The sequence below is a fragment of the Euprymna scolopes genome, chromosome 46 (assembly GCF_053919585.1).
Source record: "Euprymna scolopes isolate OS-2025 chromosome 46, ASM5391958v1, whole genome shotgun sequence".
NCBI classification, from domain to species: domain Eukaryota; kingdom Metazoa; phylum Mollusca; class Cephalopoda; order Sepiida; family Sepiolidae; genus Euprymna; species Euprymna scolopes.
Window position 1 is genome coordinate 14,410,510 of NC_136527.1, and position 18,624 is coordinate 14,429,133.

General features: G+C 35.0%; 1 protein-coding gene across 1 annotated transcript in view; it reads right to left on the reverse strand.

The window, feature by feature from the left end:
• Positions 1-15: 15 nt before the first annotated feature.
• LOC145271102 (serine/arginine-rich splicing factor 1A-like) overlaps positions 16-18,624 on the reverse strand; it is a 37,635-nt gene continuing 19,026 nt past the window's right edge. Inside the window, exons 2-5 of the mRNA XM_080126647.1 lie at positions 16,472-16,668; positions 8,855-9,015; positions 4,181-4,353; positions 16-969 (exon numbers count right to left, since the gene is read on the reverse strand). Of these exons, the coding sequence (XP_079982773.1) occupies positions 784-969; positions 4,181-4,353; positions 8,855-9,015; positions 16,472-16,668 (717 nt within the window). The 3' untranslated portion in view covers positions 16-783. The remainder of the gene's footprint in view (positions 970-4,180; positions 4,354-8,854; positions 9,016-16,471; positions 16,669-18,624) is intronic.

Sequence of the window (18,624 nt, forward strand, 5' to 3'; positions counted from 1 at the left end):
TTTTTTTTTTTTCCCCGGAGATCTTCAGTCCAAAACAGATACGTACAACTTTTTTTCTTTTTACGATATTTTCATTTTTTAATGTCTTGATCAAACTGTACAAGTACCCAAATAAACAATTCAAGTCATAAATATAAAATTTTTTATGATTTTTTGTTATTGTTTAGGTGATTATTTAAAATTACACTTAATTAAAAAAAAAATCTTTATACTCGTCACGGAACAAAGATGTCATATTCCAAAAATTACGTAAATTGATCAAGTAGTTCATTTTTATCTTAAATTACAAAAATCAAATTTTACAATTTTTAGCAATTAATTATTTTTTGCACTTAACAGCACATTCAGTAAATCTTTGTAGTCAAATTGAGTTGACCACCTTAAATTTTAATATATTCTAAGAAACATGGCAGCTCTCGGCTCTTTGGTGTGACTCGTTATAAAATTTGATTTTCTAATTAAAAATAATTAAAAAAAAAAAAAATACTTAATCAATTTACGCGACTTTTGGAATATAACAGCTTCATTCCTTGATGGGTATGTACATCATGAAGATTCTTTTTTTAAATGTTTTTATTTTATCAAGTCAAATTCTAAATAAACGTTATTTAAAATTAAAACAATAAAAAAAATAAAAAGCTATGAAGATTTTTTTTTTTCTAAATCATTTTTGTTGTAAAAAATGAAGATGAAAAGAAAAACACTGAAAATTTTAAATGTTGAAAAAAAAAAATAAGAGGAGGAAGAGGAGGATATGAATGACGACGACGACGATGATGCTGATCAATATGGAGATCTGGATCGAGAATAGGATCTGGAGAAAGATCTGGAGTAAGATGGGGAACGTGAGCGCATCCTCATTGGAGTATATCTGGGGGAGTCCCTGGTGCGACGCGGGGAGTAGCTGCGGCTTCGAGAACGAGACGGTCCACGATAATCCTGCTTCACACGCACGTACGATTGTTCTCCCTGGAAGGAGGAAAAAGGAAGAGAGGGGGAAAAAAAAAAAGAAAAGAAAAAGGCAAAACATTTAAACAAGTTAATTTCAAGGCTTGATAAGAATTGTTTCAACACAGTTTTTATAAAAAAGATACGATTGTTCTCCCTGGGAGGAGGAAAAGAGAGGAAGAGGAGGGGAGGGCAAAACATTCAAAGAAGTTAATTTCAAGGCCTGATAAGAATTTCATCACAATTCATAAAAAGATACATCAAAAAACAAAGCATAATAATAAAAAAATAATTCTTAAATAATTAGCCGAAGGGTGGTACTCATTTATCTACAATCTAAGAAACTTTAATTCCAAAATCATTGAAATCACTTTTTTTTCTTTTTTTTTTACATAGGCATCACCACTTATCAAAGCCAAGAGGCCACTCGAGGATAAGGGTTAAAAAGTGTACAGTCAAAATTGGACAATATAGAAATCGTTAGTAATGGAAGTTCGGTAAATTTGTTAACTTATATGGAACGGCTCATCAAAAACTTGTTTACGTTGGACTTGAAGACAACCCTATTTCATATTCACTTTTTAAATTCTTATTCTTTGTACGTATCCCAAATTTTAAATCAAATTTTATTTAACCCAGAAGTTGATTTTTATCATTCTGTAGGGGGACGCACCCCTACTGCCGGGAATGATGAACTATCCCATGACGTCACTTCCGGCTAACGAGAATCAGCTTACGCGTCATCACCACTAGTCCAGCAGTGAGCAAAGATATTATCAATATACCTTTTTTTATGTACTAGCAGTTCCGCCCGCCTTTGCTCGGGCCCTATGTACTGTTCATAACTTTATGTGCGCATATATATATTAAAAAGTTTGACTCCTGTCCAAGTAACCTACATCTAAAATTTCAATAGTTTAGATCCAGAATTGGCGGAGAAGTTTGGTAGAGTCTGCAAAGGTCAAATCTTTTAACTTTGACCTCTTGGCAGCCAAATTTTCGGCCAAAAACTGATTAAAAAGCTTGCTGCACGTCTGGATACCCTTTATGTAAAATTTTAAATGAATTCTAGGCGCTGTATGTGCTTTCCGCTTATCTCGGCATTGTTTCCAGTCGTCCTGAACCTCCACTTGCCACTAGTATTCAACAATGTCGACTTAGGAGAAGTGTGGTTGGAGATTGTGCAACTCTTGTCACAAAAATTTCACGCGCAGACACCCTTACAGTGGGTATCCATAGTCTGTCAAGACTGAAGGAAGCCTTTTTTGTAGTTAAATATTTAGAGATTTATATAACGAATCGGAATCGGGAAAAATATTGGAATTGTCCCATCACTAATAAGTACACACACACACATTGCATTGTGAATCGGCGTAACTTATTCCACCATCTTAATTTGCTTCCGATTGTGGATATCCGTTACACCTGTGCACCGTATCACATTTAAATTTCCTTTATACTAAAAATTTATTTTATTCAATGTCCAGCAAACTTGTCTTAAATGTTGCGGACTATCATCCTCATCTTTCTAAGTTGTTTCATGACGTTTCGGCCAATTATTCCTCTGGCCTTCGTCAGGTGGTAACCGCAACGGGATAGGAACTCTGAATCTCCTAACTGCATCCTCAGCAATTACTGCCTTCCATAGTTGTCGTCTCACAATTAAGAAAGATGAAGATAATAGTGTTACAAGAAAGGCTGTCCCCTTTTCTTGTAAATAAGAAAAACATTAGAAGTGGAAAATGAGATTAGGATAAGCCAAGACTTGAACCTGGTAAGCAAGGTTCAGAGATAGATTCAGAAAATGGAAGATTAGAATTTCGCATTGTTAAATTTCACATAAAATAGTTTAGATATGCTTGTTTTCATAAAAAGAATTTAATTGTTCAATTCTTTTTATGAAAACTGAATTAAAAAGGTCAGCTAGAAAAAGAATGAACAATACAAATTAAAAATATATTGAAAAATAGGTTAGGTTGAAAAATAGGTTAGTGAAAATTCTTTGTTTGCAGAAGTGTGTTTTGGAAGCGTATGCTTAGCCACGCGAGTTAGTCACGTTTGGAGCCATACATCTGACGTCATAGCAGAAAGGGAATTCTGAATATAGGAGCTAGGATTAGAGATTAGTCAGGAAAGACAGTCGGGCGGTCAGAGTAAAGAGTCGGCAGTCGAGCAGAGGAGGTTCCTTTAGAAGCTAAGGGAGAACATTTAACCATGTAGAAACGAATTTGAATTACTGACGTCATCGTCATTTCGACCAGTCAAATGAAATAGAGAATCACGATTGATTTTTGTAATTATTGTCTTCGTGTTGTCATTCAACAATTAAAGGTAATGTGTTAATCATCTTAATATGAACTTTATGTAACCCCCTTCCAAGTAATGTCTCTCCATCATGAGTAACGATTCTCCCCCTCTCTCCACTGCGTAAAAGAATAGTAAATAATATATATCGTCTTAAATGGTCCAGAGATTTAAAATCGCTAATTCAAATCAACGTCAATTCATTGGTCAGAAAATAAATTTATTTTTGTTTTCTGACATTTAAACCATTGCTAAAGTCCTTTGTCTTTCTAATGGAGATAAAGACAGCTTTTAATGCTGATAAATTACCCTAGATTGGGGGTGGGTGAGTGGGGGAAGAGAGAGAGAGAGAGAGAGAGGAAAAAAAACAAAAAGAAAAAATACAGAAAGCCATGACTGTACCTCGTGAGATCTGAATTTGGAGTCGTTCAAATAAAGTCAAATTATTTAAACAATAAAAGGTTTAAAATAATATACTTTTTTTTTTAACAAAGGCTGTTTAAAAAATTATCTGAAGAAATTTGACTGTTTATACATTCAAGTATCAACATAAAATTTGTTGTATATTTAGAATTACACTTGTTAAAAAAAAATATCTTTATGATGTACATACTCGTCACAGAACTAAGATGTCATATTCTAAAAATCATGTGGGTTTGGCTAGTAACTTTGCTATTTGGCTAGTAAACGAAAATATTTAGTTGTCAGAGGTCAACTGAAAAGATAAATTTGTCCGTATAGAGCTCTGTGGCATTTGAACCATTGCTAAAGTTCTTTGTCTTTCTAATGGAGATAAAGACAGCTTTTAATGCTGATAAATTACCCTAGATTGGGGGTGGGTGAGTGGGGGGAAGAGAGAGAGAGAGAGAGAGAGAGAGGGAAAAAAAAAAAAAAAAAAAAGACAAAATACAGAAAGCCATGACTGTACCTCGTGAGATCTGAATTTGGAGTCGTTCAAATACTTCACTGCATATCTCATGTCTTCATATCGGAGAAATTCTACCATTCCGGATCCATCGTTGAAAACATCAGCATAGCACACGTCTCCAGCTTCACGCATGTGGTCCTTTAAGTCTTGCCAACTTCCAGATTTTGGTAAACCTGTTGCAAAGATGAAAATAACAATATATATTCTAAACCTTTGTGTTCCATGTCTCAGTCTATATATATATATATATATATATATATGATTAGTTTTTTTTGGAAAAAGAATTCCAGTAGAGTGCTCAATTAAAAAGAAAATCCAAATTGTAAGAGCGTATTTATATTTTGTGTACAGAAAGTTGTTAGTTGAGACAGATCATTGGTACCGTCGGTTTCAAGCCCGATAATAAGGCCCGTTTAAGGTATCCTTATCAAGCTCTCTTCAGCCAATATTCGAATGTCTCAACTAACAACTTTCTGTACACAATATATATATATATATATATATATATATATATATATATATATATATATATATATGTATGTATATATATATATATATATATATATATATATATATATATACATATATATATTCTTATATGTGCGTGCATTATACATTCACGCATTCGTGTGTGTATGTAACATATACACATAATGAAAGTCCTACCTTCTCCTTTGGTTCCCTTTGTCTCCCATCTCGTCTCGTTGACCTGGAACCATGCAAGTACAAAATATATCTGTTGCATGGGGGGGGGGGGGTAAAGGGTATTGCCTCAATGTCCACATTTACAACACATCAGCCCCTTTTTGAGGGGTTTATAAAACTAAGCAGAAGAACATACCTTATTATATCTTGTTCACATCTCTTGCCGTGTCCTCGAGTGGTTTGTGTCCCGATGTCGGCGCACCAGGAATAAAGGCTCTCTCATGCATAAGACTGATGTAAGTCTCATTTCTCTGGACAATTGGAAGTTCATTCAGTTTCGCAGTCAGAATCACGCTGCTGTTCTCTTCTCATCTTTAGAAGGAGGGTGGGAATCTTTCTATCGATTTATCTGCCGTGCATCACGATCTCGTCGCCTCCACGAGAGGTCCTTCATCTTCTCAGAATAACTGACAACCGTGTTTCTCGGACTCAAACTTTCTACTCTAAACTCAAACTATACAAACGTGTGCTTCCTCCTTTTTATATTGGGGATTTTTGGGGGATGATTTCTGACCAGATGCTCCTACAACCAACACGTTCACAATACATCAAAGCAGTGTCGCCGGGTTTGATGAGTCGTACCTTTTCCTGCAGTTCCCTTTGTCTACAATCTCATCTCGTTGCCCTGGAACCAAAATGCATATTTCAAAAGTCAAACTGCGTTTCTTATTTGTGAAAACAGTCTTTATTCACGGAGTTTTCACAATCTCTGGAAAAGTTTTCACAATCTCTGGAAAAGTTTTCACAATCTCTGGAAAAGTTTTCCGCACGCAACTCATTTCTAATTTATTTCTTTCTCTTCATATTTCATCGAATCTTGCTAACTGCCTTCTAACCGCTTTGACGAACTGCCTCGACTAAACTCATCCAAACCCCCAAAACACATGTGTCCCTCCTTTTTATATTGGGGATGGGTGTGTCTGGATGATCTCCGACTGGATGCACCTGCAAGCCAACATGTCCACAACATGTCAGTGTGGTGTTGTCGAGTTGGAGGACACCACACATTTTAAACGCCATCGGACTCAGCGGCATGCCGCAATAAAAAAAAAAAAAATGCAGAAACATAATTGCATTCAGATTGAGAAACAATGATTTGTGACTTACCCCCAAGACATCTATATATATAAAAGCGAAAATGTTTGCGTGTGTGTGCGTTTTCGTGTGCGTTTTCGTGTGTGTCCGCAAAAGGGTTTTTATTTTTTTCCTTGGCCTTCTCGTGGGGGTCGCACCCTTTAAAAATTTTTTATATCACGTCTAAATGATCTACAAGATAACAAGGGGGGGGGAGTCACATGTGTATTTAATTTGCCCAACTTTGAAAAGTTAAATATTCAACATTTTTCAATCGCCGCATTTTGATTCGGCTTATTGCGTATAATAAAACCAAAAATAACTGCCCCGCAGTCAAAGTTGACCTCATTAAGTCGTCAAGTACGGGCACCTGCCAATTCTTAATACTTAAATAAATTCAAACATGTTTCCTCTACTACTTCTTATTGGCCCGGTGGTTAGCGTCGCTTGTTTTTTTTTTTTTTTTCACACTTTATCTTCCAACTCGCCTCAAGCCTTTGGGTCAATCCTTCCTACTTACCAACCAAAACTTTTTTTTACACCCCCCCCCCAGACAACGTCTTTTGTTTTGATTTACCCAAAAGCACAACTCGAACCCCCCCCCCCTCGACACATACACCCAGGCAAGAAGTCTTCGCTTATTCTTTTGTTTTGATTTACCCAAAACCACACCTCGAAACACCCGGGCATCGCCGGGTACCGCCACTAGCATCAACATATATCTAAGTTAACATTTCTAAGAGGAGATCACAAGGGATGTAGGTAGCAGTGAATAATAAGCTTATCAACCAAGAGATGTAAACGTGTATTCAAGTTAAAATTTCTAAGATGAAAACACAAGGGATGCAGGTAGCATGGATGAAGAAGGTAATAAACCAAGAGATTTCAACATGTATCTAAGTTAAAATTTCTAAGGTAAGAATACAATGAACGTGTGCTCCCTATTTATATTAAACAGGGTGTGTGTGTGAGGGTGGGGATCTCCAGTTAACCGGCTTGCACTCAAAATACCCTCACTGACCTGGAAACAAAGCGCACACAAAACATCAGAGCGGTGTCATTGGGTACGAGGAGTATCAGCGTTTTAAACCCCGTCACACTCAACGCCATCTTGCACTAATCAGGCTATTCATGCCATGAACTCCATAACATTTACGGTAAACAAAGACAGCAACGAAATCTCACATCATAGTACTTCCCATCTTAAAAACGATGCAGAAACAATTGTATTCAGCTGGAAAAATGATGGGATCCTATCGATCCAGTAGATATCTACCTGCTGGTGCAATACTCTACCTATATAAGAGCCAGGTACGTCCAAGGATGGAGTGTTGCTGTCACATCTGGGCACGAGCTGCTAGGAAGAACTTATCCTGCCTTGACAGAGTTCAAAATAGACTTTGTAGCCTAGCCAGAAGAGACGTTGCGAGCCTGTCTCTGCATAATCATTATTTTCATGGCAAGTGGTCGTCTGAGCTCCAATCTATACCCCCCCCCCCCGCCAAAAATTCACAAGAAACACTCGTTTGGCTGTAAACACCATCAATAATTTTCCACACTCTTTATCTGTGCCTAAACCTAAACATAGATTCCATAAACAAAGCTTCTTTCTTAGAACTACACGTCTGTAGAATTCTCTTCCGTTTACCTGCTTTCCAGCTGACTACAATATGGTCGTCTTCAAGTCCAATGTAAACAAATTTTTGATGAACCGTAATCCAATTTACCAAATTTACACTTCTAACGGTTACTATGATATTGTCCTTTTGACCACTGTACACTCTTTAATCCTTATCCTCAAGTGGCCTCTAGGCCTTGATAAGTGGTGATTCCTTTGCGGGGAAAAAGGGAGGGAGCGTGGATGAATAAGATATCAAACTTCACATCATAGTACTTCTTATCTTAAAAATGATGCAGAAACAATTGGTTTTAAATCCAGTTTGTTTCTTTTTTGTTTATACGTATGCATGAACAGAAATTTGGTATCTATTAAAAACGCATTTGATGTTATCTAGTGAATGGTTTTTTATTTATTTATTTTTTAAGTTTTATTTTTTTTAATTTATTTTTTATTTTTATTAAATTTAATTTTTTTTAATTTATTTTTTTATTTTTTATTTTTTTTTAATTTTTTATTTTTTAAATTTATTTTAAAAAATTTTTTTTAATTTATTTTTTTTTATTTTTATATTTAAAAAAAAAAATTTTTTTAATTTTTTTATTCATAGCAACCAAAAGAAGGCATACCACCACTTGGACATAAAGGGCTACTAATTGGGACGTTTAGGGGAGATGAGCAAAATGTTAGTTTACATTACATTTAAACTTCACCATATCAGTACAGTCAGGAAAACAGGTAACAGTAAGGGAATTCCAAAATCTAGCTGTTCGAGGGAAAAAAACTATTAGAGCAGAAGACCTTCCAGCATTTAGAGATCTCTACAGTGAAGGGGTGTGATTTTGTTGTTAACCAGCTTGTGAGGCACATATACGCTGAGGGGGTACAATCATCAAAACACATTCCATTAAAATACTTATAAAACAAGCACAGGGATGCAAAACTGTAGTGATGAGACAGGAGTTGGAGCTTGGTTGACAGTGCGGGATTTATTAGATTAGAGGTTCTACTTGGGAACTTGTCCAAGACACGAGTCTAGCAGTAGATGTACCAGCCCAGATGCGCCAACTATACTCCATGCATAGGTGAATGGTAACCTTGTAGAGGTACATGATACTCTCAGGTGTGAGTAATCTAGTTCAATCGAGAAAACCCAGCTTCTTTGTTTGAAATCTTTGGCTACTTATCAGCAACATTGATGGGAAAAGAGGAATTAAAAAAGATGGAGGCAATAAATATATATATATATATATATATAAAGTTTTTTTTTGACTCACCTGAGACAAAAACTCTGAACTGAGATCTCCGGGATGGAGGCCCTCCCTTGCCACGACCACGCCCACGTCCTCCTGGTCCAGTGCCGCGTGGGAACTCCACCCGCAGTTTGTAGTTGTCATAGTTGTAGCCATTCCGCTCCCTTACTGCATCTTCTGCATCTCTACGCAATAAAAATAACATTTTTATACGTATGGATTTAGGCTTCGGAGTAGAAAATAAATTTATACAGAGTGAAATGATAAAATTATCGCCATAAAAAAGACCACACGATTCTATTTTCGTTTAACAAAGACCATATATATATTATTCCTTAATTGGAATTCATTTTTTTGAGATGAGCATTATATGTTAATTTTTATTTTCATTTCGGACTATTAGTCTCATCTATATTAGTTGTTCTTTTTGGATTTTTTTTTTTTATTGGTTCACAACGTTTCGGCCAACTTCCTCTGGCCTTCGTCAGGTGGTAACTGCGACGGATAGGAACTTCAAATCTCCTAACTGCATTCTCAGCCATCCGTAGTTGTTGTCGTCTCACCACATTTTTTACCAATTAACCTCTGGCATGCTTTGGGTGGGATTGAAACCGCTTTAAAAGCGTGCCAGAGGTTAATTGGTCAAAAATGTGGTGAGACGACAACAACTACGGATGGCAGTGATGGCTGAGAATGCAGTTAGGAGATTCGAAGTTCCTATCCGTCGCGGTTACCACCTGACGAAGGCCAGAGGAAGTTGGCCGAAACGTTGTGAACCAATAAAAAAAAAAGAAAGAAAAAAAAGATCCAAAAAGAACAACTAATAAAGATGAGACTAATAGCCCGAAATGAAAATAAAAATTAACAAAGACCAGTTTACTTTTCTTTTTTTTTTGCAGACCGTCTACTAGTTGGCCAGTTGTGTACAAATCCCAAGAGCGATAGGAGCCTTCTATCATGTCTGAAAGTGACACAATGTTCAACGAGCGAGATTAGAGATGTGCCGCTGTACAACTCCTGCTTTCTACCGATCCAAGTTATGACTACAGGACCATTGCCAGCACCTTCAAAATGCAACATAGGATTGCCACAAATAACAGGGATGTGCCCAGGGTGATGAAAATAAACTTTCTGGCCACGGTTATGGTCTTTGGTTTGGTTCAAGTGAGGGCCACATCATGCCACCTCACATCTTCGAAATCGGCTTGAAAGTTAACACCAAAGTGTACCTGGATGTGCTGAAAAGTGTGGTTATCTGCTTGTGGAAAAGGCATACTCCCAGTTCCAGATCCATATTGAGGCTGCAGGCGGCTACATTGAATAGATGTCAACTCTACTACATAATCAAGTTCCCTGAATTGTTTTTTTCAATAAAAGTTTTAAAATATGTTGTTTTTATTTAGTGCGACAATTTTATCGTTCCACTCTGTAGTATAAAAGTAATCGTATCTGCGGGTGAAACAGTCTCAACCAAACTGTCAATTTTTTTAAATTAAAATGGAAATTGGTCCACGTGACCCCCCCCCCCCCCATCACTTGACAATTTTTTCCTTTTTCGTCTTTTTTCAACTATTTCTATGGATTATTATCGATTGGACACTAAGCTATCAGATTATACAATTAAAAAAAAAAAAAAAAAAAAAAAATCAATATTTAAAGATTTGGAAGGGGGTTCAATTTCCCATACAACGTTCTAATAAATCGATCCCCCATTTCTTGAACTTTAATTTACGACAGTCTCGTTTTGATATTGTGTCCTTCATCCCTCCACCCCACCCATTATTATTATTATTGTTATTATTAATTTTCCATTTTGTTTTATTTTATGAAAAGTTCAGTTTTGTAGAAGGTTTTTATTCTTCAAGCTCTTTGTATCTTAATCGATAGTTTGTAGTGTTTGGTTTGGTTGTTTTAGAGTGGATTTTATCGTTTTTGTTCCCTACTCTGCAGAACATAAATGAGTTTTGCAGTGAGATAGGGAAAAAGATTATATTATGTTTGGTACATTTTTAGTTAGGAAACATGCTAGGAAGTGGGGTAGATTTTGTATATATTATTATAGAGTTAATGTTCTATCGATTTTTATATATTATAAGGTTGCGATTTCAAAAATCGCAAATATGACCATATGACTTGCGTGAATCAGTTTGAATCGAAACCAAAACTTATGAAAAAAATATGTATAGATACAACTTGAGTTCCTTCAGTTATAATCGAAACTGAAACCAAAACTTATGAAAAAAATATGTATAGATACAACTTGAGTTCCTTCAGTTATAATCGAAACTGAAACCAAAACTTATGAAAAAAATATGTATAGATACAACTTGAGTTCCTTCAGTTATAATCGAAACTGAAACCAAAACTTATGAAAAAAATATGTATAGATACAACTTGAGTTCTTTCAGTTATAATCGAAACTGAAACCAAAACTTATGAAAAAAATATGTATAGATACAACTTGAGTTCCTTCAGTTATAATCGAAACTGAAACCAAAACTTATGAAAAAAATATGTATAGATACAACTTGAGTTCCTTCAGTTATAATCGAAACTGAAACCAAAACTTATGAAAAAAATATGTATAGATACAACTTGAGTTCCTTCAGTTATAATCGAAACTGAAACCAAAACTTGAAGAATTCTTGGTAAAATTATAAATCTGCAAGAATTAAAATATATTTAAGCATACTTTATGACCTGGCTATACCGGGCGTCCCTGCTAGCTTAGATAAATACTTTTGCAGTTTTAACAAAAATGCTACAATAATATCAGAGCGTCTCCATTTACACTGAACATCTACAGAATGCCAATATCAATGTATTACATAAGAATGAGTCCCCTGTGGAATTTTCACAGGTTCCGCTAGTTTGTATGTTAATACGATAGTGCGTGTGTTATTTTGTGTCACGCTTACGTATTTTTTTTTCCCGACTGACTGTCACTTAATTGTTATGACCTTTCATTTCTTGTAATAAATAACTGTTACCAAATAAGGCTGTCTGAAGATATTGGCTTCCTGAGACGAAATGCACCTTACATTGATGCATTTTTGTTTTTCTACTTCCGTTTGCAAAACTTCATGTTCTGCAAAACCAAAAACAACCCACTTTTTTCTCCCTTTTTCCTTCTCCCCAATCCCCCTTTCTCTTTCTACTTCCCCCCACTTCCTGACTGGTTTCCAAACTTAAAATGTACCAAATATTAATACCGTAACCCTTTTTCCTCTCCCACTGGAAAACTCATTCACGTTCTGCAGGGCTAGTTGGTTGGTTGGTTGTTTTATGGCATATCAACCCTTTTGGGGGTTATTTAATGCTGAATCCAAAGATTTTAAAGAAAAATTTTTAATAGAATATATTTGTTGTTTTCAAGTCCGTTTCTATTTAACCCATAGTTGGGACCCTAACAGGTAATACCACTCCGGCTTAGAGTGGACCTGGGAGCAATGGCAATTAAAGGATGGCTCCACACTCCCCAAAGCCCGCAAGCTAGGGCCTTACCACTGGATATAGTTTAAGGTCATATCCAGGACTGTTCTGCAGGGCAGGGAACAAAAACGATAACATCCACTATAAAACAATCAAACCAAACACTACAAACTAGCGATTCAGTTTGAAAAACAGGTAGTGTTGAGTGTTAAGCACCAAGAAAAAAATGGCTGACACAAGGAGATCACATTTTTGGAGTCTAGATAATCGCTCAAAAATAGAAAAACAAAATACTGGTAGAAACAATTGAAGCATGCCTGGTCCCCTGTGAGTACACCGTGAACGAGGCATAAGAAAAATCTAATGGAGAGGGCAAAAGTTATAGGGTAAAAAGTGTCATGTTTTTGCAATTTTGAGGCATTGGTGATCCTTTTTGTGCCCCTGGATACACCCAGTGAAAACTGACAAACGGTGCAGTTTCACGCCTTAAGACATGTATATTTGAATTCAACACCATGGAAAACAACTATATCGACATACATATCAAGTTTTTGTGTAATATAAAAAAAGAGCTACAAAAAAGGCATGTTTTTTTAGCCCTACAAGTCCTAGAGAAATGCGAACCAGAATTTTGCCTGGGTCACCCATATTGAATTTATATTAAGGACAATGGCCTCTACATTTTGGCCAAGTTTCAGGAAAATCTAACAAATGCATCGAATGCTATAGGGCAAAAAGTGTCAATTTTTACCATTTTTGACTTCTTTTGAGCCCCTGGGGATGCTGAATCCCAGTGTAAAATGGATAACGGTGCAATTTCAGGCCTTAACACATGTATATTTAAGTTGATCACCGCAAAAAACTACTATATATATCAGACATATCAAGTTTTTGTTGAGAAATATAAAAAAAAAAAAAAAATGCCACAAAAAGGGGCATTTTTAGCATTAAAAGTCCCTGGGAACGTGAACCAGAATTTTGCCAGAGTCACCCATATTGGATTTATATTAAGAACAATGGGCTCCACATTTTGGCCAAGTTTCAGAAAAATCTAATGGATGGATCAAAAGTTAAGGGTCGAAACCTGTCATTTTCGTCCATTTTGGGGCATTTTTGACCTCTTGAGACCCTGAGGATGCAACGGGAATTTTCACAAAAAAACAATTTTTTTACTGTACACATCTATTTAATGAAATTACAATTTGTGGCAAAATTTCAGGAAAAACTAATGGACGGTTATCTGGCAATCGTCCGGACAATAGACAACTGAAAACATAGGTCCCTCTCCGATAAATCAGGGAACCAATAAATGTCATGGTGACATTTAACAGGCATTTAAAATTGTCATAAACTCTTTAAAATTCAGTATATTATTGCTATACATCTTATGAAATGACTGACCAATTTTTATGGCTTCAGGTTTAAATAAACAGTTACAGCAGGTATTGGAATAATAAAGCCTGATTGTCACAGCTGGAGGATTTCAAAAATGCAATTTCGACGTGGGAACATTTTAAAAGAACCATATGCAATAAAATTCTGTTTTAAATTTGAAAAAAAATTGTCACAGAAATGAATGGAATGCTTCAGACTGCTTTTGGACAATAGAGCATCAGTTTTTAAATGGCATAAGAGATTCAAGGAAGGCAGGGATTCTGTGAGGAATGATGAGAGGTGTGGGACGAGTAAGAAGTCAGAACACCAAAGTTGATTGGCCAAATAAAGAATTTCATGGATAAAGACCGTTGTGTGTCTATAGAGACAATAAGTGCACAGTTTGATGTCAGTGTGGGAACTATAAACACAATTATTCGCAAGGAACTGAAGATGCGGAAGATTTGCACGAATACTCCAGTCCACAACTCCATCCTTGTCACAAACTATTTGACGAAGATGGACATCAAGACAGTTCTTCACCTCCTCTATAGTTCAGACCTTGCTTCCTGTGACTTTTGGTTATACCTTAAGATCAAGGAAAACCTTAGAGGTTGTCGTTATGAGACAATGGAGGAGATGAAAGAGGCTGCGACAAGGGTGGATGGAATACTGCTGACATATCTGGGCAGGAGCTGCTAAAAACAGCCTATCCTGCCTTGACAGAGTACAAAATAGACTTTGTGGCTTAGTAGGGGATGCCCTTTTCTCTTCCCTGCAACCTCTCTCCCACAGAAGAGACATTGCGAACATATCCTTGTTTTATTGTTATTTCCATGGCAGGTGCTCGTCTGAACTCCAATCTCTGCCCCCCCCCCCTCGCCAATCTTTCACAAAAAACACCCGTCTAGCTGAATCCACTGTCAAAAATTTTCCCCACTCTTTATCTGTGCCTAAATAAAAATGTAGATTTCATGAACAAAGCTTCTTTCTTAGAACTGTACGCCTGTGGAACTCTGTTCCGTCTGCCTGCTTCCCACCTGACTACAACCTCGATGTCTTCAAGTCCAACGTAAACAAATTCCTGACGAACCGACCCCTTAACTAGACACTTTATTAAATCTCCACACTAACGTACTGTACTTGCAATGACCCTTATCCCTGAGTGGCTACCAGGCCTTGATAAGTGGTGACTAAAAAGATCATTGACACTCGCACAAGAGGAGTTCCATAAGTTGTTGAAACGGTACAAGTGCATTGCAGCCGAAGGAGATTACTTTGAAAAGGACTAGAGTTTCATGTGTGTACTATCAATAAAAGTGTTCATACGAAAAAAGTCTGGAAACTTATTGAAGACACCTTGTCTCCAAATCACTTTTAAACCTCAAGTCAGTGCGTTTAAGCAGTGTTTAATCTAAAAAGTTTGGAGAAGACAAGCGTTTACATTAATGCAACAAGATGGCATTCACTTTAGGTTGGTTGGTTGTTTTTGTTTTACGGCATATCAACCTTTTTCAGGTTATTTAATGCCGAATCTAGTTATTTTGAGGAACGATTTTTAATGGAGTATATATATTTTTTTTTTCAAGTCAGATTCTATTTAACCCATAGTTGGGACCCTAACAGGTACTACCACTCCGGGTCACAGTGGACCTGGGAGCAATGGCAATTAAAGGGTGGCTCCACACTCCCCAAGGACCATCAGATATAGTTTTAGATCATATCCAGGACCTTCACTTTAGGAGAGTGGTTCATGACATGTTTGACTTGCAGGGGTGGGGGCTTTATCTGGGCATAAAATATGCTTAAATATGATATTTTCATTTGTCCAGATTTCGTATATATTATTATAAAGTCGTAATTTCAAAAGTGAAAAAAAAAAAAAAAAAAAAAAAAAAAAAAGGTTATATTGTATGTATCCATTTTGAACTGAAAATCTCCGAAGAAAAATTTAACTTAATTTGATTGAGTAGTTTTGTTTTTTTTTACAGCGGAAAAACACGTTTTATGAGAGCGTGTTGAAGGCAGACATCTTGTTTTTTTTTAAATTTTTGTTTGGAGTTTATAGACACCACGGCGAGTAACTCCATGTAAAGCGCCAACACTCCCTCCCCATCTTTAATACTAGCTTTTCTTCCTAAAAATCGAACTTTTTGCTCACTATCATAAATTGTTTTTTCACTGTAAAAAAAAAAAAAAAAAAAAAAAAAGACTACTCAATGAAATTAAGTGAAATTCTTTTTCGGAGAACTTTGTTCCATAACGGATACATACAATTTAAACTTTTTTTTTTTTTTTTTTTTCATTTTTTAATGTCTTGATTAAACTGTACAAGTACCAAAAATCTAATCGTTTGAGGCCACTAGTACAGCTCTGCGACTTAGTTTCGAAGAAGAAAGAGTTTGAAAATATGGAGACAGATAGACCGAAATATAGTTGTTTATATATTAGATAAAAAGCAAAAGAGATCTAATATAAGTTATATAAAAAAAAAAAAAAAAAAAGTATTTAGCTGCCATCAGCTAGAATCGAAACCCAAACTGTAGCATTCAAAGCTGGTGACGTTACCACTGTACCAACGTGACATGCATATGAACTGATTAAAAATTAAAAAGAAACTGAGATGAATGAACAAAATGTATAACGATTTTTTTTGATTTTGATGCTTTCAAAACAATTTTAACTAGCTAAAGACTCATAAAAAGAGCAGCCCCGTAAAGCTGCTCTGCGACTTCGTTTCGGAGTTTGAAAATATGGAGACAGTCAGACAGGCATATAGCCGTTTATATATTAGAGAAAAAAAAAAAAAAGAAAAAAGATCTAATAAAATCTTACCTTGGATCTTCAAATTCCACAAAGGCGAAAGGTGGTCCTCTTCGAGTTTTCAAGTCGACAAAAGTAATCCTGCCAAATTTATAGAAAAGGTCTTCGATATCACGTGCACGGATATCTGGGGGAAGATTCCCTACGTAGATACGATTCTCACCTCCTCTGTAAGACATAGCAGAGTTGCCACCAAATCCGGAATCTTGCTGTTAAAAAATAAAATAAATAAATAAATAATTAAAAATACTTCGATAAGAAGTTTTGGAATTAGACAGGAATCATCTATATATATATATATATATATATATATATATATATATATATATTTTTTAAGTATAATTATCCACTGACATGTGTTTCGTCGTCCACGACTCATCAGAGTGGCTGTATCTAGCGAGATTCGAAATCGGGACCCAACGGTAATGAGCAAAAACCCTTACCCCTGGACCTTCTCACCAACTTTTCGATTCATATAAAAAGTATTTACAAAAAAAATTTTTTGTTTTTAAACATTCTTTTCAATTCTGTGTACCACTGTTTTTTTTGGGTTTTTTTTGTAAAAAAAGAAAAAAAAAACCCTGACCTATTAGTCAATGTCTATCGAAAATCCGAATACACACAAGGAGAACCGAAATAGCAAGAATTTTGTAAAAGTCGATGTAAATAAATCTAGACGCGACATGCGTTCGCAAATCGTACATATTATGATCTAGTGGGTATATAAAAAGTTCTAAGACAGTGCCCCCCCCCAAGAATCCCGGCGAAAAAAGCCTTTGCTGGTCATACATAAAATGTGCACACACATTTTGCCATATATATATATATATATTACAAGATTGTTTTACAATATTTTACGCTGGCAGACCCAGTCGATTTCCCACGTCGAAGTTGCTTTAATCAGCAGCAATAAGTTGTAAATATTCAGTAAAGCACTATGGACTTGTATTTAAAAAAGAAAAAAAGAAAATAAAGAGAAAGAAAAGAAAGAAAGAGAAAGAAAAGAAAGAAAGAGAAAGAAAAGAAAGAAAGAGAAAGAAAAGAAAGAAAGAGAAAGAAAATAAAGAAAGAGAAAGAAAAGAAAGAAAGAGAAAGAAAAGAAAGAAAGAGAAAGAAAAGAAAGAGAAAGAAAAGAAAAAAAGAGAAAGAAAAGAAAAAAAAAAGAAAAAAAAAAGAAAAGAAAAAAAAAAGAAAAGAAAAAGAAAAGAAAAAAAGAGAAAGAAAAGAAAAGAGAGAAAGAAAAGAAAAGAGAGAAAGAAAAGAAAGAAAGAAAAGAAAAGAGAGAAAGAAAAGAAAAGAGAGAAAGAAAAGAAAAGAGAGAAAGAAAAGAAAAGAGAGAAAGAAAAGAGAGAAAGAAAAGAAAAGAGAAGGAAAAGAAAAGAGAGAAAGAAAAGAAAAGAGAAGGAAAAGAAAAGAGAGAAACAAAAAAAAAGAAAAGGAAAAAAAAGAAAAGGAAAAAAAGAAAAGGACAAAAAAAGAAAAGGACAAAAAAAAGAAAAGGACAAAAAAGAAAAGGAAAAAAAAAGAAAAGGACAAAAAAAGAAAAGGAAAAAAAGGAAAAAAAGGAGAGGAAAAAAGGAAAAAAAAGGAAAGGAAAAAAAAGAAAAGGAAAAAAAGGAAAGGAAAAAAAAGAAAAGGAAAAAAAAGAAAAGGAAAAAAAAGGAAAGGAAAAAAAAGGAAAGGAAAAAAAAGGAAAGGAAAAAAAAGGAAAGGAAAAAAAGGAAAGGAACAAAAAGGAAAGGAAAAAAAAGGAAAAAAAAAGAAAAGGAAAAAAAAGAAAAGGAAAAAAAAGAAAAGGAAAAAAAAGAAAAGGAAAAAAAAGAAAAGGAAAAAAAAGAAAAGGAAAAAAAAGAAAAGGAAAAAAAAAGAAAAGGAAAAAAAAAGAAAAGGAAAAAAAAGAAAAGGAAAAAAAAAGAAAAGGAAAAAAAAGAAAAGGAAAAAAAAAGAAAAGGAAAAAAGAAAAGGAAAAAAGAAAAGGAAAAAAGAAAAGGAAAAAAAAGAAAAGGAAAAAAGAAAAGGAAAAAAGAAAAGGAAAAAAGAAAAGGAAAAAAGAAAAGGAAAAAAGAAAAGGAAAAAAGAAAAGGAAAAAAGAAAAGGAAAAAAAGAAAAGGAAAAAAAGAAAAGGAAAAAAAGAAAAGGAAAAAAAGAAAAAAAAAAAGAAAAGG